Genomic DNA, 23,335 nt, shown 5'->3' with positions numbered 1-23,335 from the left:
AAATCACAAGGTTTGTGATTTTCAAATGTGGGCAGGTCAGACTGACAATCATTGTCTGGAAGGCTGCTCCATACACATCATGTGTCCATACCATCACCCGTCTCAGCATCTAAGTCAGTATTGTTGGCATTAATCTATGACCATCCTTTTTAACGTAGCAGGTGTCACTGGTTTCATTACTCCCTCTTCCTTATTTCTGTCTTAAATGATGCAAGGGATGCACAGTAGTTGTTCTCTCCCATTTAGTCTCATGTATAGACCTCCTTAAACTCCAACCTAAACCTGGTCCTCCAGCCACTCTGGCATAAACCTCAATGTTGTAATCTCTTGTCTCTACCAATTGCTACTCATTGTTTGTCCTTCCCGTGTCCTGTACACGAGTCTGAACTGGTTCCGTTGACTTCTTTTTTGGCGGGAAACGCTTCCCGTTGCTTCACTGTCTTTACTGCATGATTTAAGAATGCACACAGACACAGTTCATGAAGTGTGAATTCTTATTTATCTTTAAGAGGCTGATTACGCTACTTCGTCTTTCAAATGTTCTCTGAACAATGCATTGGAGTCCCATGACCGACTTTATGCATATGAATAGTTCCTTGACTTAATCCCAACTAGAAAGCATTGTCAAATTGAGCTTTTAGATTTGATGCCCGAGTGTTCTGTAATAGCAGTAAATTCATGGTAGCCCAGCAAATGTGAATTAGTAAACTATGGAGCAGATATATAGGGCACATACACACTTGGGTGATGGACACCGTGGAAAGAGAATCATCAAAGCAATTCCTCATGCTCCCAAGGTATACCACCAATCAAAGTTTAGAAGAATTGAAAATGTCACCTTCAAAGACCCAGCATGGATGGCAACTACACTTTATGCTTTGCATTTAAATATCAGCAAACACACGTTTGCTGGCGCATGCACACAAGAGTACCATAGGCTGGGCGATAGATGTCCTGAATCTGGAAGTCACAGGATTATAAAGACGCAGGACAACACTTAGAAGGCCTTGAATCGTGAGCTGGTTGACAGGACACAGAATGATAAGGGGTATGTCACTTCTTTACCAGTAGCCTCTCTTCACAAGGGGGAGGGCCAAAAAGAATAAATGGATGTGTGATCTGATGACCTTGGGATGACATTTGGAAGGTGAGCATGAGAAATCCAAGACATTCACTCAAGGGAAATGCTTGATACCACACGAAAGAAATTGAAACAAATGATAGTAAATGGGAGGAGAGCAGGGAGTGTGGAGGGAATTTGCAGGTGGAGTGAACAGTGATAGCCCTCAATACTTGGCCGATTCTTCTGATTGATAAACATACAATTATAGAAAGTAATAAGGCACTTGTCAAGTATTGGACAATTCTCATAGATCTAGCCAAACATCCTAGAAAGCACTTGCAATCAATGTTATAATTTAAGACAAGGATTGTAAAATGTAAACTTATGTTTAGCCTTTTGTTAACAAACAGTTCATTCAAATGACCAAAAACATCGCCTCTCTTATTTCCTTGTTCAATAGGAACACACACAAAATTTAGAAGGCACAGCTGGGAAGTATTTTGACCCTGCATCCCAAATGTAACAGATTAATTCTGTATGTGTATGGCAAGGATACCTGCATGTTAGTGCTCTGCACATCTGAAAAATGTTCTTAACGTCATGGGATATGTCAGTGAGTGCCAGAAGACTAATCAGTCTACCTGACAGATGATTTAGACATCTACTTCACTGTGTATACAACATGAACTGAATGTATCACTTCCGTGCGAAAGACAGTACGGCAAGGTTTCAAGCTGCTCGATTCCCAGTTATAAATGTTGTGATACCAAAACAGAGGTATTCTTCAATTAAGAATACAGAAAATACAGGTGAAATTAGTGCTGGACTTTATGTTAAGTCCTAATTCATTATTAATAAGTTTAACACAAATGAGAAACATGTATTTAAATGCAGTGGTGTATTCTTTGATCACATCCATACACTTTGGGGAAACATGCTGTCATAGTCTTTAACTATGCACTGCATATGCCATTTGCATAGAAAAAGTTGTTAATGACATCTTTTCAATATCGATGTCTATATATCGAAATGTAAACTTGTTTGGCCATCAAATCAATGCAGTTGTTGATGGTGTGAAGTTAAAACTGTTCTTTCACAGACAAATTCTCACGTGTCGCACTGAGGAAATGATGTGAGCCCCAGCGGCAGCACAAATAGACCACTGCAAAGTTATCTATTTATTTCTCCTAAATAACCTATCAACAGGCCAAAAAATACTGCACACCGAGACCTCCTTTCTCTCTCCCACCAACTTCTAGCCAAAATCTCCAAAGTATTCTTCCCCACTCCCCACTCTATCGCTCTCTGTGCCCTGCACTCTTGTACAGTGCTCCATTGCTCATTGTTTTGTAGCCAGGATTGTAGGATAGAAACCCATATACATGATAACATGCATTACATGTTCATAACTAGCTGAAAGAGGGTGGGATTAATATTTCCCCTCTAGTGTGTGTTTCAACAGAGCACTGTCGATCAGACACCAAATCTCTTTGTGACCTTCACATGACTTTGTGACAAAGCATACTTTCCTGTGCTTTCGAAGTCCCCAAGCAGCATTTGATGAACTCAACGAAAAAGAGTTTATGGAGAAGTTGGAATCCATGGCAATTGAGCCTGATCTGTTGATAGGTATTATGGAGGATTTTACTCAAGGTGATATATAGAGATGATCGCAAACCAACAGACCCTTTTAAAATTCAGCACACAGTGTGACAGTGTGTATTTGTCACTCGTGTGCATTTTATTCATTACCAAATATGGTCAGACATCAGGAGAAAATATCTATATGTTTCCCCAGCGTAGTTGGGTGAGGCTTACAAGTACCATTGGTAATATTTCTGTACTGAAGGTGTTTTTTTTATGTAGGAGTAAGCCCAAAAAGAAGTGCTATTGGCTTAAGCGGATTTCAGAAAAGAGAATTGAGCTGGAATGTTTTTCTACAAGAAAGATCACTTGGTTAAGACCATATCATCACATGTCATGGAGAACACAGGGGAATAGAGTATATATAACCATTTACTGAGCACATGCAGCAGTACTTTCTCTGGATTACGGCATGGCGATGGCTCATCAGTGGCAGCCTTGATGATGGAATTTGGGTGTAAGACACTGATCCCACACACCAGCAATTTGTAGGGTATCAGTCAGGGTGAGTGTTGAATCCCAACGAGAAAACATTCAGGATTAAGCTCATTGGGATGGGCAATTAAATAATATACTGAGCATTTGGAGGTAGTTGCATTCAAGAGGAGCACATGGGGAGATGACCACTATTTTCGATTGCTTGAGAAGGTCACAAAGTGAATATCTGACTCGATTGTTAGTAAAGTATTTGGAAGGCTAGTATGGTTTGCTATCTTCAGTATAGAAAGCAAGACTCCCGTCATTTGGTGAGTATGTGTGTTTTTCAATCAATTCCCCATTATTGAAGAGGCAAAGCATATGTATTTTAACAGCATTAACGATAAAAAGGTTTATCTATAAACACTTTTAGTGTTGGGAGTTCAACAATGTATATTTAGGTATTTTGATTGAATGGCAATTCATATTGGTAGATGTGAACTATTTCCCTGCAAGGACTCAATCATTTAATGTGGGAGTTAAGCATTATAGATACATCCTAGGCAGAGTGAAATACTTAGTTTAGCACCCAAATGGGATGTCAGACCAAACAAAGTTCTGTTTACTCCACGGGGCCTTTAGGCTCTACATATAATGGGGAATGGGAGGTGCTGCAGCACTCTGGCACACCGTATATAGATTGATTTGCCTTTCATCGGGAAGAAAAGACCACCTGGCCAAGTCCAGCCATAATTGGTTCTATGCAGATGTATCTTTGCCTTTAGGGATTTAGGGCGTGATTTACAAAAGTGCATTACAATGGTGCAATCCCAGTGAAAAACGGGTTGTATATCAGGCCCTCACTGTCCTATTGGAAGAGGGCAAATACACTTTTAATGCGGTTTGGTAGGAGAACACTGCAGCCCTTACTAACATATGTTCCACTTGCATGTGAACTGACGGCGTACAGGTAGAGAAAACAACAGCATTCTGCAAGTTGGCTAAATGCCAAAAGTGAACCAACTCACCAGTTAAATGCAGGCAGGGCTGTTCCGAAGATACCCATGAACACTTCAGTGTGCATTCCGCTAACCAATAGGCTATGCGTTGATTTGGGACATCTCTGCAGTTGGTTCCCTGGTCCCTGGTTCCCCTGCGGTGCAAGTGCAATGTTGCAAGTGGTCTTTTCAGACACATGTCAGAGGCTTTCTTTCTATTACTATGTCTTGTCTATTTGTAGAGTATCTATACACCACAAGTGGTGTCCTGACACGAAGCTTTATGGGGCATTTGAAGAAGCTTAACCCAGTAAGGCCAAAGAAAAGACTCAGACTTTCAGCTGTCAACGGAATGTAGTGAGAGATAGAAAAAGCCTAGCGAAGAGTGGAAGGGAATTACACAAAAGACGGAGCAAAGACAAGGTATGTCCTTATCTCTGAGCAAAGCCGTGTCTGGAGATGGAGAGGTGGAAGTGAGTAGCTGAGTGAAGAAACCGCGCAGGTGTGTGGCTTTAAGTTAGAAGCAAGACCAACATGTATAATATTGGACACGTAGTAGTGGATATGCAGATGTTCTAAAGTGATCCCTCTGTTTTATGTGGAGCCAATTCTTTTCATCCAGATATGGGGTGATTTTATGGCGTCAACTGAAGTGTTCATGTGTGGCATGAGCGTTTCCATTCTCTTCTTTACTTTTACATGTTTAGTTCTGAAATAGGGATGGAAATATAAAAATGGCCTTGGCAATTATGACACCTTTAGTGCTGTCACTCCATGTGCTTACTGATCCCATGCTTGATTTACGCATGTATGCAGCTACAGACTGTGGTTCCCTATGGGTCATAAATGCCCCTCTTACTTGCTTTTTCGAATCAGTTCCGTCATGGATAGGACTGCTGGGGATTGTTAAGATGCAATGGCACTTTGCCACCTGTATTCTCCCCCGCAGTTCTTTTATATATTAGACAATAGCTATACTCGGTGATATATAGTACTACTTAGTGGTCTAGGAGGGAGATTGATTGTTGATGGGAGGGGGTAATAATGATGATATACATGTGGGACTGATTGTGTGTTTATTTTTTGAGGGTAATGATATGTGTTGTATGGGTTCAGATGGACTTAGAAAAAATAAGTACATATTTCCAAGTAAGACACTGGCTATTGGAGTTATTAGATATGCTTGCAATAATGAATGGAATCAAAAATTACCATTGTGATCAAGAGATACATATTTAAAATATCACCCATAATAAACTGCTTTACGTAGAAGTGAAATTGAACTTTGAGGGTTATAATAATCTGAGGAAATGGGAAAGGAGAAAGATGAAAGCCCGATAGTACAGCAGACAGGTGAACTATTTGGACGAATTGTGCTATTGATGTAAGAAACATCATTCTTGGGGAACATATACTACATATGGAAAGTTTTTTTTTGGCTATGAGGAAATCCCAGATTTCCCCCCTAACATTAGCGGCGGACATTCAAAATGGCAGCCGCTAAAATGTGTTAATCTGTTTTTTTGTATGTTATTTGATGCTGTTACTTCCATATTAAATGTTATCTTTAATGACTTTATGTTCTAGATATGTGTGCAAAATATCCTATAGTTCATATAAATGCATGCACAAAACAAGGGTGTGAAAAAAGAGAAGTGCAATATGATCATCATGTTTTTATTCACAGAAGAAGGAGTCTGCATGACAATTTAAGAAGGAGAAAAAAATTAAGAAAATATGGAGAATGTACATAAGCTGGTCAATCAGTTCAAGCCTGATACTTCCAGACAAATCACAGAAATAAAGTGGAACACGTGTTTCATCTGCCAAGAAGACAATATCTGATCTGCTTTTAGTGTTGTACTTTAGGAGTGCTGGGTCTTTATCAAGGGCAATTAATCTGTCACGGCTAGATGAAGATGGAGGTATGGAGGCAACATCGGTGTGATCTAAAGCTTGGTTTCACAAATCATGTAAATTGCAGTTCAATAAAGCAAAACTGCAAAGAGAAAAGGAAGATATCACCAGCGGATGCTGTGAATTCAAAACCAATATGCTTTTTTTTGTGACATGTCTGGCACAGCTGGAAGATCATTGTGTACAGCATCTGTATGTGGCCTTGACACTTGCATTTGTCACTGTGGCCTTAAACCAGAAGACAAACCATTGCTTGCTAAACGGAGTGCATGCAATCTTAATGCACACAATGCCATGTACCATATTCATTGCTTTGTCTTATTATATAATAGAGCAAGAGAGAAAAAACAACACAAGGAACTGAGATGAGCCAAATTAACCATGGCATTGCATTTTCAGTATTTAAATCATACATCACAGATGCTGGAACAGACACTGAAGTTACAGCCATCTGTAAACTTGTTGACCTATGGAATCTGTACAGCAATGAGGATGAAACAACATGCTAGTGCTCTTTCAGGATGCATACATTTGACAAAACTGAAAAACAGGATACTTGCTTACTTTCCTGACATAGAAGTACATAAGCAAGGCTGTCATGTGATACTTCTATTTAATAATTATATTTAATCTGCACTGAGCAAAGCATTTGACTACGATGCAGAGAGTGACTGTTCATCCTGCTGACGCAGCAAATATAGTGAGAAGAGACATCTTTGAAATGAAAAATCACTTCAACATATCTTTTTGAAACAAGTTTCAGGAAGACTCTGTGCCAGCATCTATGTGAGCACTGGTTGCTAGGTTATGAATGATGGTCACAACACCAAAGCTTTCCATAACCAATTGATTGGGAGTGAAAGAAGAAGGATGAAGGTAGATATGAACTATCCTGGACAACCCTAGCAGAAGCTAATCAAGCTTGCAGGGAACTCTTCTGATGTGGCTGCAAGAAATGCTGCACACTACAGCGCATGTGTAGGAAGGCTGCCCTACAGTGTACTGTTCTTAGTACTTGTGGTGATCTCTGTACTGGCTGAAATAAGGGGCTTATTACCAATAATCTGAGGAATAGTGTTAATAATAATGAAAAATAATATAAAAATGAGAAACATAAACAGTGCATTTTCATTACATAAACATCAATCAATAATTGTTAATGCTTTTGTTTTTATTCCCTTGATTATATCAATGAATGTAGATATTCTGTTATAAATTATGAAGAAAAAAACATTATTATTTACTATTAGGCTTCATGTGTACTTCAAGACTGTGCAATAGGCATCATATGACCACAAGTAAACGTTTGACCAATGGATATCGACACAAATTAAGATACCTAAATGACAACTAGTGACCATTTTATGCAAAGGGCAGCCAACTTTGTTACAGGAAAAATCTGAGATGGCCTCATAGCCAAATATGTTCATTCGGGTGTGGTCTAAACTTGTGCCAAAATTCATATTTGTATCATGAAAGGCACAAATCTATCACCTATCTGCAATACTACAAATCATTCAATGTCATTGAAATCTTTGGCAAATGTGTAAGATTATCCAAATTTGCCAATGCACAGAATATTTTCAGTAAAAATTACATTGATTGTGCTTAAAATTTGATCTTGATAATCAAACCTCTGGTTTATTTGTTTGAAAATATATGTGGATTATTACTTGTGCATGTATGGTTTTCCCATATTGAGTAACATGTTAATTAAAGGTTGGTTATTAAAAGAAAACCAATGTAAAGAAAGACTACAACATGTGTTATGTACCAAAAAAAGAATGTGTGATCAACTGAAGAAAACACACCTTGCATGTATGTGACAGTACAAAATAATGTTTTAGTGACCGGTCCCAAAAAGTGTTTGAGTGTTATTGTAGCTGAAAGAGCAATTCCTAGTTTTTGCATCAACGGCAACAAACACTTGGCAGGAATCAGAAAAGAAATACAATTAACTACTATTCTGATGATGCCCCAACAAGAAATACATGAGAATATGAAATGATATGCAGTACCTTGTGTGGAATCGTCCACCGCCTTTCTCTTCCTGCTGCCCTGGCTGGGGTAGTTAATCCTTAGTTCTTCATTATATTCCTGCAGGGTCTCCCTGGAATTGTACGACTGTCGAAGCTTGTGTTCGTCTTCACTGTCATCGGAAGAGCTGGTGTAGGCGAGGTCCATCTCATGCTTCACTTTCGAGAGCGGCTGGTAGGGCTTGCAGTCCATTTGTTCCATGTTCAGTTAGGTTGTCCCAGAATGAAAGTAAGCTAACTGCAGCTCAGAGGGAGTGAGACCTGAAACAAAAAGTGAAGGCTCCATTCAAATGATTATTAACTACTGGAAAGGAAACATGCAAAACAAGTGTCTCTTTTTATTTACGCCTCATTGTATTAGTCAATTTGTGTCAATGCCACAACTGGTAAACATTTAAGGAATACAATGAACTTCCATGCAAAAGTCCCCTCAGTTCAAGTTTACTCCATACTATCAAGTAATCATAAGCCTTGGAGACGTCAGGCAAATCCCATAGGAATCCATTGGATTATAACCAGCATTGAAATGACATGCTGGTGGTAATCCAGGTATATTTGGCAGGCAGAGCGGGAAAAGCAGGTGGACGTGTTAAATCAATCCTGCTCCCAAATTCAGCCTGCCAAATTAATGAAAATCTGGCAGATCAGTAAAAGTGGCAGCAAAAGTTGACTATAACCAAAAAATAGATGTGTGTAAGGTTTTGAATGAATATTAACTAATGGCACTGCTCTGGGCAATCTTCCACAACACCCTTATTTAGCCTGTCTGTGCTATTGCAAAAGGAGTCCAGCCATATACAATTAAGTCAAGGACTGCCACCAATGGGAGCAGCCAAGCCAGAACTGCTTGGCCAGGTCCCCTCTGATCATAAATGCAAGCAACCCACATTAGTGAGGTGCAGCTTGGTCTCTCCGGCACCGCAAGTAAGGGACCTACGTCTGGGCATGCACTCTCTCACACGGGGATACAAACTATAACTAAAACAAGTGATGAGTGGAAGGTCTTAAATAAATATGAAACACTGGTATTGCTCTGGGCAACCACCACACCACAATGTTTTAGCCTGTCTGCACCACTGCAAACGGGGTTCATCCATATGCTAAACAGTCAGTTACTACATTCAATGGGAGAGCCAAGCCAGAATTGCTAGACCAGGTGCCTTGTGCATGGAAACCGAAGCAACCCCACATCAGGGAAGTGCCGATTGGTTCCCTATGGGGCAACATGGAATGGGACCCCCATACGCTATCTAACACAGGGAGATATACTATAACCAGAGGTGATCGGTGGAAGTTTTTGAATAAATCTAAACAACTGGCACTGCTCTGGGCAACCTTCAACACCACAGGTTTTTAGCCCGTCTTCGCCATTGCCAAAGGGGTCCATCCATATGCTAATCAGTCAGGTACTGCATTCAGTGGGAGCTGCCAAGCCAGAACCTCTTGGCCAAGTCCCCTCTGCACGGAAACAGGTATTGCCACCTGTGGGAGTAGGGATTCAAGCTATTGCTCACTGATGATACCCAATGAGGCTGAAACATGTCTGGGAATGCTTGTTGTCTCAAGCAAAAAGGATGTGACCTAGCAGTTCGGACTGGACTGCCTCTTTTGGGGTGGGAACAAAGCGGATTTGCATATGTTTTTTTCCCTTCTGTAATGACTTGGCAGGTTGAAAAACATTGGTGTGGAGGGTTGCCCAGAGCAATGTCAGAGGTACGGATTAAATCCAAAACTTCCAGCCATCATCGCTTTTGTTTTTCATAAGCAAAAATGTACTATCAGGTTTACCGATCAGTCAGACTTGCAGAATGACTTTCTCTTTCAAAGATTTCTGTAATAATGTATCGACATTGTTCAGGACAGCAGTGCTTTTACTGCGGGTGTTCACTCTGGGGGTCATTCCCAAAGAAATGAAGAGTCTCTTTATGCCACAAGGAATGGTCTGATCATAGAAAATGTGCCAAGGAAATGCACATACTGGAAGTAGGTGTTTAATTAGCAGATTCCTCAACCTCAATCTCTTGTGCCGTGTGGTGGACATTTCAGAATTCTGCTTAAATGTTCTCCGCGAGTGACCAAGAACTCTGGGAAACCTTTTGACTAAATTAAAATTGGACATTCTACCCAATCAAGGCTTCCATTATGTTTCGCTCTAGGATTGACCAAAATAACTGTGAATTGTCGCCTCCCTTTAGCCAATGTGAGACAGATGTGGGCCAAAATCCGAATATCACACTATTGGCTGAATGGCAGAGGGGCTGTAAAGTGCACCCATTCCACCATTTCCAGCCCTGCTATTGGTACCACAGTTTCCCCATCGCTATCTCATAGTCACGTGACATGGAGGATTTCTTTGCGCTTGCCTTTTGCATGTCCTTCTTTCAATTTAAGGTCTTTGGTAGCGCTCTTGAGACTAGTTCCCATAGACTGTACCCCTCCCAAAATCAATCTCGTGATGTTCTGATGTAGAATTAAGCAACATACCTGATGCTGTAGTGCCCCCTTAAATACGGTGCAGTACACAACGGCATGACGCACCACGTAACTCTTACCATCCTGCCCTGGTGGCCTTGGGACACGCTATCATTCGTTCAAAACCACCTTTCCAAACCACCTCTCGACAGTGAAACAAGACCCCGCTTGGTACTCCACAATCACACACAAGTGGGGCTGGTGAAACCAACATTCTGTGAAGGCGGACTAAGCTTGGAAGCTCAGTGACACACTGATAAAGTGTGTGCCTCTGCACTTGACAGTGTCACTGATTGTGCAAGGTAACTAGAACACCAATTGACAACACTGGCCTAAACATGGCATGCAATACATGACTGAGATACAATGCTGCAGTTTAGACCTGCTATAATAAGAGAAATCATGCATGTGATATTATATAAATTATTGGATTCAAATATGGCAATTCACTTGGTCTGTTTTTCACCATATTAGGGAAACAAATCATGGGACATGTTATGCTATGTTATGTTTTTTGGCATTTATATAGCGCTCCATATATCATTGGTAGGAGCTCTAAGCTCGGGTTGCTTTTATTCCAAAAAATGAAATCTCGGTACATCGCAGTCCATCTGGTTTTTATCTGGACTCCAAAAGAGTGAAGCGTATTGTAATTCTTCCATAGTCACACCCTTGAACTCTGGAAAAGTGCTCCCACTCTTTGCTGTGCAGTGTTCAGGTTTGAATAGGGAAATGGCATGTTCTCCTTGGAGTCAGACTACAGCCCCTGTTTTCTATGGGCGCATTTGTGTAACGCTTTTCTCTAAGGAGCCTGTGGCCATTATAATTTAGCTAGAAGTGGAAACGTGTACATATGCCTTTGAAAATCGGATTTCTGCTTGTTAACATTTCTGGAGGACACCTGGTTATTGCTGCAACCTATCACGAGGATCGCTCCCTCCTTTGTTGCTGTACCTGCTACACCACCCCTTGCCACAATAAACTGCAATTAACATCTATTTGTATAGTCTGTAGGAAAGTTAGTACTTTCCCTTGAAGCCTTTTGTGTGAATAATGATTGCAACGCACCTGAACAGCCAAAATGGCCTCTCGATGTTCGGCGAATGCCTCCGCCACACACATCTTGAATGGTAAAAACACCTAAATCTTATACGCATGCCACGTGACACTTTTCCTGCCAGTTTCAGATCCATATTATAGGGATGTCCTGCACGCTTCTCAGAATCGCTTGAGCGGCAACGCCTTGTGTGGCATGGCACACTCCCGGAGCGGTCTTCCAATCAAGCAGGGGCACAACAAGAATCACCTGACTAGACCCATTTGAAACCAAAATGGCCTAATTTCCAGAGAGCAGGAGGTGGCAGGAAACAATGGATTGCCTGCGGTGCCGTAAGACCTTGCCAATGGCGTGCTACTTGTTATTGCCCTATCACCAAGAAATCGATTGCGACTCTACAAGTGCTTTAAAAATAGACCTAACTTAACGTAACATGACATAACACAGCTTGGTCCGGTCTTGGATCCAACTGGCCAACACTGGTTTGGCTGCCTCTCTCTGCCCCACAGCCCTCAACATGCCCCCGGCAGGATTTTCAGAGCATAGGGGCAGAGGCTTTAGAGCTCTTAGAGAGATGTAATGTTCGCTGAGTATTGAGACAGGCCCTTCCTTTGCATGTTATGGAAGGCTGTTTCTTCTCATTTGGGTACTCTTGGGCCCGTTTTTGCTACTTGTTCCTTTTTCAGTGATATGAGGGCTTCACTTTAATCCAGGACCAAAGTAAATGGGCTTCGTTGCAAGTCTGGCGGCAAACCTGCCAGTGCTACTGGTGTGTTGCCGCCGGACTTGCAATATTTTCCGTGGCCTGGTTTGCCGGTAACACCGAGGATTATAACACGGCATTCCGGGAAGTCAGCGGCCAGTAAATTGTTAATCCCCATTTCCATTTGAGCCCCATAGGACTCAAATGGGAATGGGGACCACGGAAGCACCGGCACCATTAAAAACGGTGCCGGTGCTTCCGTGAAACTCTGTGGGCGGTTGTCATTCCGCCCTCCAGGTCTGACCCTGGCGGGCGGGACGGCACCCACCCGCACAGTCGTTCTGTGCCGGTCCGGTAACAATGGTGCCAGTAGGCTTAACAGCACCGTTATTACTTGACCGGCACAGTTGTAATGGTGCTCAATATCCCCTCCTGCTACCTTACATTGTGGAAATCGAAATAATATTGTACCTTCTATCGCATTGTTTGAATGTATGTTGGCCTACGCCAAGTTGTCTAAAAAACATCGCGTACATAGATTCCGCGGCAAGGTCTTGACCTTAATGTATTGTGTAAATCGCCATCTTGGATTTAGCCGCCATTTTAGGTTCTCTTGTAGTGTGGAAGTCACCCTGAACAACAAAATGGAGGCCGAATGACATTTCAAGTGGGATTCTGGCCGTTGTGACCTCCGCACACATGAATAAGTAATATGCCCGCAGGCCACTTGTTAAGGTCGCGAACTGAGACCTTGTCCTATCCCTGACCTATGTGTAAATGAACAACTGTATCAGCGGAACTGATCAAAAATGCATATATTATGGGATTGACCTGGCAACGAACCCTAGGTCTGCTTCTGAGAATGGTTAACTTGCGAGGCGGTTGGCCAGAGCTGGATAAAAAGTATAAGAACCCGAGTATCCCAATGTTCGGTCTCTCACACTAACACAGCGAACTACCGTTGATGGTTCGTTCTGTTACTCTGAGGGCCGAATAGCTATCCGTATGTCAATTGACTTTTGGTAATTGTTGTATCTTTGAATAAAGCGCTTTGTATGTCCTTTGTAACCTGTGTTGGTGTGTTTCCTTTTGGGCTTCCCGGCCTCATATCAATTCTTCTGTTTCCACAACATAATTTCTTGTGCCAGACGACTTTCTTGTCTTTTAATTTTCGTTTTCAGATGCATAGGGAGGGTATACGATGTTCAATCTGTAGGGTTAGGCATGTAGAGTTGTATTGATATCACGGAGCCTCATTTTCCAAAAATGACTGCATTCAGATTCCATCACCATATGTTACTGTTTTAAAACGGTTTTCCTGGGAGGAAGCATAGCTTAGGTGCAACGGGTGTGTCTTGTAAGCAAGACAACGCAGAGGAACACAGGTTTGAATCCCGATCTTGCGCTTATTAAGTGTGTTATAAAAGAACAATTACAAAAATGATAATTATAACATGTTGGAATTATTGAGATGATACATATTAGTAAGGCAAGTATAGACTCCATGCAGTCGCCAGATTACTTCTAGGTTAGTATTTGTGTAAAGGTACTGGGTAGCATAAGGGACATCACAGTTTTGGCCGTTAGCATGCCCTTCTCCCTAAAGTGAACTGTAAGTGCAGGTTTAGACTGTTGCAAATTACCAACAGAAATGAAACAATCAAAATGATCTATTCTGGAGGTGGTGTGTTTTCAGAGGGTTATTATTTTATCCTCGTCAACATCTAGGCCCTCACGTCGCTCCTGGCGCCATCTGACTAGCTAGATGCCGACCACCCCTCTCCTCTCCTCCCTGCCACCTGGTACAGCTATACCCCTCCTTTGTCCCCCTCTGCACCCTACCCTCTGCCATGAATCTGTTCTGTTGTTACCTCTGAAAAGCTCTCTGTTAAACATCTGTAATGTTGTACACCTCTGTAAAGCACTCTGTTATGTCTCTGTATTGGTGTATACCTCGATAAAGCGCTCCATTGCTTCTTGAGGCTAGGTCCATGCTCAATAAATACAATAAAATTAATATTAATAATAATAATAATAATAATAATACAAATAATAATGTTACTTTATTTTTTCTGTGGTTTACTGCTAGAGCCTCACACTGCATGTATTCCATCTCTAATGTCTAGCAAAGTCCATAGATTAGGAAAACAAATAGTGTTCTTAAATATTTAACGCCCCACTTGTTACTATGCGACAAGTCTCACTTCCTGTATGCTCCTATGTCTAAATGACACATTGTATCTGGCCACAAATACTCGCACACGACCCCATGAAATTGCACCTCTCAGAGCATATCAATATTTAATGATCTGCTTATGAACTTGTCCAAACCCGCCGCTGCATAAGTAGAGATGCAACTGCTTTGATTGATCTTTGGGGCACACTCTCAAGCGACAGTAGAGTAGATTTAAACTGTAACCTTGCTTTGCTACGGCGTTACCTCTTATCATAGTAATGCTGTCCATGGTAGTTTACAATTCCTTTTATTTTACTTGAAAAATAAAAATGCTTGAAAAAAGGTTCACGTTGAAAGTTTGGCTCCGTCCGTCTACTCTTCTTCCTGTGTGGAAAATGCCATTTCCCTGAATACATAATGACATGCCACACTCGATTATCCATAGCATAATGCCTTTAACAATGGTCTCCAAGTAATGGGTTACAGCCAGCAGTGGCACAAAATCAGCCTCAACCAAATCCAGATCCTCGGAAATTCCATTCTTCGCATAAATGTTCTTCTTCGTAAGATAAACTCTGTCGTGTGCTAAGGGAATCCTTCCATTCTACTCTTCTTCAACCTGTTTTGCCATTACAGAAAGGGCACGTGGGTGTTCGTTTCAAGCAAAATGAGATGCTCAGCCCGAATCGCTAGGACCTACAATATGGACTCAAACTCATATCTACCCTGCTAATTGTATCTATTTACACTAGCTACGTGGCGGGCGGCGGAGGGGGGGGTGGGTGGTTGTGGTTCAATACAAAATAAACATGGTTTTTGCACATAGAATGAGGGGTGGTGAGGAGAATGCCCAACCAATGCTAATCCAGAGAGGATGCGCTGTTGCACAAGGGCTCCACTGGTGTGTGTGTGGGTGATGGTAGTGCACACTCGTGTGGTACTGGGTGACTGGCAGAGGGCCCTGCCTGGATGAAGGTGGAAGACAGAGTACTGGAAAGAGATTGCCCATCCTAGGCATGCTCCTTAAATCTGTTGCCTGCTGTTGATGTCACTGCCAGGCTCAGATATAGACATATGTGCCCTGCAGCTGCAACACTTACTCTTTGATACTTATGGACACCAAATTGGTAATGCAACAGGTCATGCAAGTGTGCAGGCGGGAGTGTGAGGGAAGGTAAGGGGGGAACAGGTGCACTCAGCGGCAGTGGCCTGGGCTAAGTGCAGAGAGGTTAACCCTCTGGGTGATGTGCAGAGAGGTACCTCACTCATGGAACGTGTATTGAAAGTGCAGACATGCTGAGCACGGTGCCGAGGGCCGGAGGCAAGAGCAAATACTGGCGGGGTGTCTGAGATCTGCGTAGCTCAGGGGGTGCACCAGGTGACCAGTCTGCAAAAACTAAACAGAGTTATGGAAAGAAGGAGGAGGGGGGCAGCGAGAGAAAGGAAAGGAGGTTAGCAGTGGAGAGGGAGAGAGGAGAGAGAAGGTTAGCAGGGGAGAGGCAGAGAGAGGAAGGTCTTGAGGAGTTTCCGAAACTTAACTGGCTATTTGCACTATCAATCCTTCTATGCCATGGGTGTTTGTCTATCTGAAGGTGACAACTTCACTATAAGAAGAACAATCTTGATATCACCCCAAGAGGGGTAGGCCAGCCTGAGCTTCAAAGTCACATTGCTTCTCCACCGACATGCAATCACGCCCACAGGTGCGTCTCTTTTAATGCGCATAGTTACACAGGTGTAGCTTCAGAATGTAATCACAGCTTGCTCCGGAGCCACATCTGGGACTGTTAATGCCACACAGGGTGAGTCTGTAATGAGCAAAAAGCAATGGACTGAAAACTTCCAATTATCCATAAGATCTGATATGTCTTCTTGCCAGCCTTCCAGGCCAACAATGCCTTTCTATTTATGACATCAAAGATGCAAGAAAACATCTGCAGGCCAGTGTGCTTCCCACCTCAAAACAGCAGGCAATAAGTACTGTAATTCTGCATATCAGTATGCGTCCCACCTCAAAACAGCAGGCAATAAGTACTGTAATTCTGCATATCAGTATGCGTCCCATCTCAAAACAGCAGGCAATAACTGGCATGTTAATGATGGACTGAATTAAATTAGGGGCCGGCCCAACACGGAGTATGACGATTTACAAAACAAGGATCAAATCGCTAGCCATGGTTCTGTCCGCCTTTCGTGTAATCGTTTACACATGTGCGGGCCCCGAGCTCACTCTGCAGAAAGGAAGCAGAGCCATGTGCATGGCCGTTTACAGCAACACCCACCTTGATAATTACGCATGTCTGCTACATAAGCACCTCGGCCTAATGCGGGTTCCAGAAGCCTTTCGCCACAGTCGGTCTCTGCTTTGCAGGAAGACAACACACACAGATGCAGTGCACTCTGAGCAATCATCACGCATGCGCCATACTCATTGCCATGTGCTTTTGCATCCAAGTGAGTTCTGTGAATGGTTTGAGTGCGCATGCACATTGAATAACTTTGCACATCAAACTCTACGTGATGTGTGTTTGCTGAAGTCGTTTTCCTTTAGTATTAAAGTTCTATTGATACTCCACTCATCAGAATCATTTAGCAGTTGAGCCGTTATTATTATACGTGCACACTTATGCAACTTGAACATTAAACTACAAAATAATAATAATAATAATAATAATAACAATAATAATAATAATAATAAAACAGAATACATATGCTCAAATAATACTATTGTTAAATAAAATAACGTATAAAGCACTTTCTATCATAAAAGTTTGCATACCATTTTCCAACAGGTTTGATTGCGGCAAAAAGGATGACACACTTGGAACACATCTTTATTCACATCAATTCTCGCTGCTGTGGGTTATTTGCTGTTCCTCAGATCATCTGAATCTGAAAATATTGACCACCGATTGTCAAAATTAAAATATACCTACATTGATATGTCCTTTAATCCCTGTCCTGTCCATGGTGTGTGTCCCCACTTGTACGTTTTCGCCATCCGAGATATGTCACTCATCAATGTTCTTATGTAAAGGCACTGTACCCTTGCACTACCTCTGCTCTCTGATATTGCCCATTGGAAAGTCATTTCCTTTCGAAATGACACTGTGCTAATCAATAATTACACAACTGCAAATATCAACCATGTATGCCTCTATAGATGAAGCTGAAATGTGGTCATTACAATGGTAGCTAGCAGTGGTGCTCCCAATGAGCACGTACGTCCCACCATCACCCGCTTTAATGGATAATGGCAGGGCATCTTGATGAGCGGCAACTAGTGGCGAGAAAAAGGAATGACAACTAATTTAGTGGGATTGTTTTGGGAAATTCTCTGTTTCCCAAAGCTTTAGAATTGGCTTCTATATTGGAACCAAAATGTCCACTTTGCAGTTGCCTAGAGTAACAGACCGAGCTGTCTCTGTTTCGTGAGATCCTACCTCTCATACCAGAGAACCGATATATGATTTCTGGTGTGTGTGAAATCTCAAAAGGTTAACACAACTGTCTTCCAATGGAGATTTTGAATTAATAGGACTGAATATCAACCCGACTGATTATATTTTGTGACAATAAACGTAACATAAAAATTCAAGAAGAATGCAGTGCCTTCCTCATCCCAAAAAGTGGATGTTAAGGACATATCCTGAGGCGTACATAATTATACAGAACCCTCCGTGATCTAAAAACTGCACATGCGGGAGCAAATCTCTTAGCAACCATCATCTACATTAGGAGGAAGAAAGAGACCCGCTTAGCAGCTGGAGGCTGCACATGATGAATGGGAAAGTGATTGCAAAAGGACGTCGCTGAAACGCATTGTCGACTCTCGGATAACGCGAAACAGCCAATGTATTCCCAGTGGTGGGAATGATAGATTTCCAAGTTCTCCTTCCGCTCTCTAAATCTGGCGGACCCAACTGACACCTCCACAGTGGTCCAGGTGTGTGATTGGACCGGAGGTCATTAACCGAGTGAGCAGAGAAAACATTGTTACTGTTACAGAGGAGGGGGCAGGGCTTCAGAGGGGACAGCAGGTCATCCTGACTCTGCTTGCAATTCCCACCTCCCTGTAAGTAAAGCTCAAACTCAGAATCATAGAAGAAGCTGAGTCGTTACTGACACAGATTTGAGTAGAATGCATTGTTCATTTATAGTCTATTTCACTAATGTCTAAACTGGAATTTTTTAGTGGGTTCTTGTTTTTGCATTGTGCTTTTAATAGCTATGCAAATCAATCCAAAATAATAATAGTTGCCACAGGCTTTTTGATCGCTTCAGTTTCATACCACTTAAAACTATTGTCCAATGTAATGGCTCTAATGTTATCAACCTGGAAGGATGCATGGCTTAGTAGGCTCTTCCTCAAAATGCAGATGTTTACTCTTCACAAATGCCTGCCCAGCATCTAAAAGCAAACTGAGGGGCTAATTGTCTGGGTTGAATATGACGTTTTAATCTTGGACCTCATTGTTAATTAGATAACCGATAATATTTCTTCATCTCTTTTTACAATTCCAAAAATAATATTTATTTTATAAACAGGATCCAATTAAAAGCGGCCATGCAAGTAGAACAAAATATGCTAATATTTAAGTATTGCAGGGGCACAGAAGTGGGTGAGGAGAGACTTGCAGCATTACTATTTGGGCCAATGTTCAAATGCATTCTGGTAGTCAAGGGCAATGGATTATTATTAATATTATTATTGTCATCATTATTATTGTTATAATTGGCACAAGTTGTGGGGGGCACTGCCAGTCAGGTTCCTTGGTTCACAGGCTGATACTCTTGAACTCAGCCCACAATCCATGCAACCTAATGGCGGCTTTCCCTGCCCTGTTTTGCCATCTTGTCAACACCCACTCTTTACCTTTCTTCCCATCCCCCATTACCCCTCCGCAGCCCTGACGCAGCAGCTTCCCTGGCTGCCCTGCATCTCGCATTTCCAGCCACCACGGAAATGGAAGAGGGGCTCTGTAATGAGCCTTGCCTCCCACAACCATGGCGGCCATCTTTGCAAAGTATTTCATTCATTAAACAGGACACTGCATGCGTCCCATTCTTTCAATGAAAAAAGAAATGAACACCCCGGGTTACTGCTTTGGTATCCCGGGGTGCTAATACTGCTAATAACCCGTTCCACGGGCTATACCATGGAGTAACACCCAGTTTCCCTTTGTTAAACGCTGTTGCTTCGATCTGCTCTTTAAGTCGGGGTGCCGGGCCGTTACCCCCTGGTATTTCCCATGGAACGGGTTACTAATGCTATACTATTATAACAGCTTCAATTAATCTCAGGAATGACTAAGCCCTTCATCCTTCCCGTATCGATGCATTGTGTTCTATTCAGATGAGTACAAAACAGCCATTGTTACAGTACCAGGCTGCAGTGAGATGTAAAAAGCAGGGCATTATTCAATAGATTTTCCACTTTAGTCTATAGTCGCCTAAATCATTTTTCACATGGTAGGGGACACGTGCATATGACAGCTAACATTATAGTGCTTATTCGATTCATAGCTCTTCGATCTTTCAACATCGACTAAAACCAGCATCAACGAAAAGTGCTTTTCAAGCCTGCTCAGATCCAGCTGGCAGGAAGAACACTTTATAGTTGTACTGTTCAACTCCGAGTGCCAAGATATCTAAATACATAAGAAGATACAGTGACCTACATATCTGTCAACACGAGGTTCTCGGGTAGCCACTAAGCATTACCTCTTCTATGTCTATCATTCTCCAAGTAGGCGACTGGGTCTGTCAAATTACAGCGACTGTAAGTGGAGACAGGTTCTTGAATGTCTCGATGAGGGCAGAGAGTGCGTTGCGGTTATGATTCAATTAACGGCATGTGTGATTCCTGTCGTCTGCAACAAAATTTGCGTCATATTACAACACTTACATCTCCAGCGCAGGTAGGGCTCCAGCTACTTGATGCTGTCCACTCCCTCATCACAAGAGGTTGAGTGCAAGCTATCACATCCACCCTGGTGCACATCCGGTATTTGCTCACACTCACAGCATCATGTCTACAGTCACGAGTGTGAAAAGGTAAGAAACCGACTGTGGGCCTAATTCACAGAAATGTTTTATAATGGCACAAACCCATTGAAAAATAAACTGTGAATCAGGCTTTTACTCTCTACCAGGGCCTGGATTACAGAAACCTTGCACAGGTGCAAGTACAATTTTTCACTTTTACATATTGCTATTAGCTCCAGGGACCATTTTTCCCTGGTACATCATGCATTGGAAGAATACATTGTTTGCAGAACAGGAATGTTTTGCAATATTATACTTGCACTTGTGCAAAGTTTCTTCAATATAGTCCCTGCTCTACATACACATAGAAAAATTAACGACCAATGAATGAGTGTGTTATCCAATTATACAATCTCCACTCCCTATGGTGTATTATATTTATGATTCGATGGCCAGCCAATGCCGTTGCAGGATGCCTCTACTCTTGCTTCACCCTTACAAAATACAGAGTCAAAAATATTTGCAATTAAAAATGTGCAAAGTATTTTTAAACGCAGTGTGCTTCAGGCTACTGACCCTGATCACGGGGGCCACACCCTCTGCAAGGGGTTGGTCTAACATCTACGCTTCTTCATTGATGAGATGCAAATCTTTTTCTCATTCTTCAAAGGGCAAAGGTAGCTTTAACCCTTTAAGTGTCAAGGAAGAGTATGCTCGTCCTTTTTGCATAAACTTGCATAATAGCCTGACACTTAGCAAATTTGAGAAAACAATGTTACCAATACTACAAACTGTTTTTAAACAGTTGGAGTCTACAAAATAGATTTCTACATAACAGGCATGGGTTCAACACAGAACCAATCACATTCCAGCACCGCCAGTCAGATTTCGAAAATACTTATTTTTAGCTCCCTACAAAAAGTAACTTTACAAAGGGGGCCAATACAATATCAAAGGCAAATAATGAAGTTCTTGTTTACAGAACACCAGGTGCACTTCGCAAGCATAGATGCCATCTAGGCTTCACTTGCATATTATATTGACTTCATGACACAATTGAATATATTTCAGAGACCCAGAAGTGGGTTCATGTGCACTCTTTATGCACCAAGCACTCCCTTTTCTTCTGGAGGCATTGTATGGCTGGGAATCATTTCTGGCAGTGTTAAGTGACCTTGGCCACATGAGTTTTTTTTTGGCGTGAGTTCAATAATGTCGCTTGTTATGAGAAATATGTATTGGTTGGTTTGCATTTTGGTATTATTGCTAGAAAATCATGACTCATGATTGGGTTTATTTTCAGTCTCTATAGTTTATGTTGTCACAAGTTATGTCTCATTTGCAGGTATTCTTCTCTTGGGGACAATAGTACCAGAAAGACTCGAGGAAGCAGCTAATTTCTTTGCCTCCTAACAGCAACTGAATGTTCCCCAGGTGTGCCACTATGGGATTATGTCATAGTGAGCAGCGAATGGCCAGCCTATTTGAAGGTCTTTGCAGTGGCTATAGAGACTTTGATGTCATCTGAGTATCAAATGGGAAGAGTTGGAGTACACTTTCTTCTGATTCACTGTTGAGGTGTTGTTGCCATTGGTCTCTGCTGAAGTTTGTTCATTTGTAGTTTGGTGTTTGGTCCTTAATGTTTCGGGGACTTTTTTCTATCACAATAGTTTCCAGATATTTGATGGCGTGGTTGTGTACAAAATGTTTGGGTAGTTGGATACAGGGTAGAATGCTTTCTTAATGTCTGTTGCTACATTAGTGACCCCATCAGTATATGATACTTTTGCCTAAATGAAATCTTAATGCGATCTGTGCATATGAGTATCCTCCTCTACTCCTTCTGTGAATCTACAGACGCACTCTTTGCTAAGACACATTCCTTCCAAAGCTTTATTGACAGCATTGAATTACAGTATAATTACCTATCCTCTTGTTTATTGTTCCATATTGTAGGATAGGTCCGTTAGGTTAGGCAATTCTGTTTTCTTTCTTCATGGTGTCAAAGCCTATCTTGGAAGAGAATTCAGGCTGGGTCATGTGTAATGCACATAGGTAGATATTCTGATTACCAACCTTTGTCAGCAAACATCTGTCATTGTTTTATTTTCTTCCTTCAAGCATGGTTGTTTTTAGTCGATTATTGATTGTAATTAGACATTTTATTATTCACAGTGATTCATGCATTTCTGTGTTTGTTTGGGTCACACATATGGTAATATCCTCTGTAATATATCCCTGGTCTGTCCATCCTTCTACAATAGTACACATGAACTTAGATATCACATCAGCTGGATCATGTGACAATGTTATAAACTTCTCCACCCAGTCTCTCATTTAGATTGACAGATTGAAATACTAGTTCTACCCTGTGGGATATGTCAACCCATGCCAATGCACCCTACTACACCCCTTCGCCAAAGGGGAAAGAAAACTGCTATAAATGGAGGCAATAACCCTGTGTGCACCAAATCTGCAAGACTGTGCATGGTTCATAAACCACAAAAGAGCTGCACACCCTGCCACACAGGCAAAGTTGGTGTAAAAACAGGAGTCACCGGTCACAAGGGCACAGAAGGGCTGCAAATCGGAAAATGCCCTTAAATACAGGTCTCTAATCAATGGCAACCTTCAAAGTGCTGTCTTGGCGCTAAATTCTATCATCTTTCCAGGGAATTATTGGAAGGAAAAGAGTGCTGAAAGCAAAGATTCTGCAGGCAGTCAGAGGAATCCAGGCATCCATGCCTGACAGCTGCTTAAGGAAATTAGCTGTCAAATTCAGTTTAAATGTGTTTTCTTTTTCCTGGAGAAGTGAAAAATACGCCTGTTTAAAGCATTTTTCTGTGAAATGCTTAATTCCTTTT

At 41.8% G+C, this 23,335-nt stretch overlaps 1 protein-coding gene across 4 annotated transcripts in view; it reads right to left on the bottom strand.

Annotated features, from left to right (window-relative positions):
* The window catches only part of TENM1 (teneurin transmembrane protein 1), a 2,006,416-nt gene that overhangs the window by 1,626,791 nt on the left and 356,290 nt on the right, over positions 1 to 23,335 (bottom strand). For all 4 annotated transcript variants that reach the window (XM_069612654.1, XM_069612656.1, XM_069612655.1 and 1 more), the window contains exon 2: positions 8,058 to 8,336. In XM_069612654.1, coding sequence (XP_069468755.1) covers positions 8,058 to 8,277 — 220 coding nt within the window. In that variant the 5' untranslated portion in view covers positions 8,278 to 8,336. The remainder of the gene's footprint in view (positions 1 to 8,057; positions 8,337 to 23,335) is intronic.

This window comes from Ambystoma mexicanum, chromosome 5p (assembly GCF_040938575.1).
Source record: "Ambystoma mexicanum isolate Mex_15411 chromosome 5p, UKY_AmexF1_1, whole genome shotgun sequence".
Lineage (NCBI taxonomy): Eukaryota > Metazoa > Chordata > Amphibia > Caudata > Ambystomatidae > Ambystoma > Ambystoma mexicanum.
Note: the sequence above shows the minus strand (reverse complement) of the source record. Positions and strands in the feature narration are given on the sequence as shown.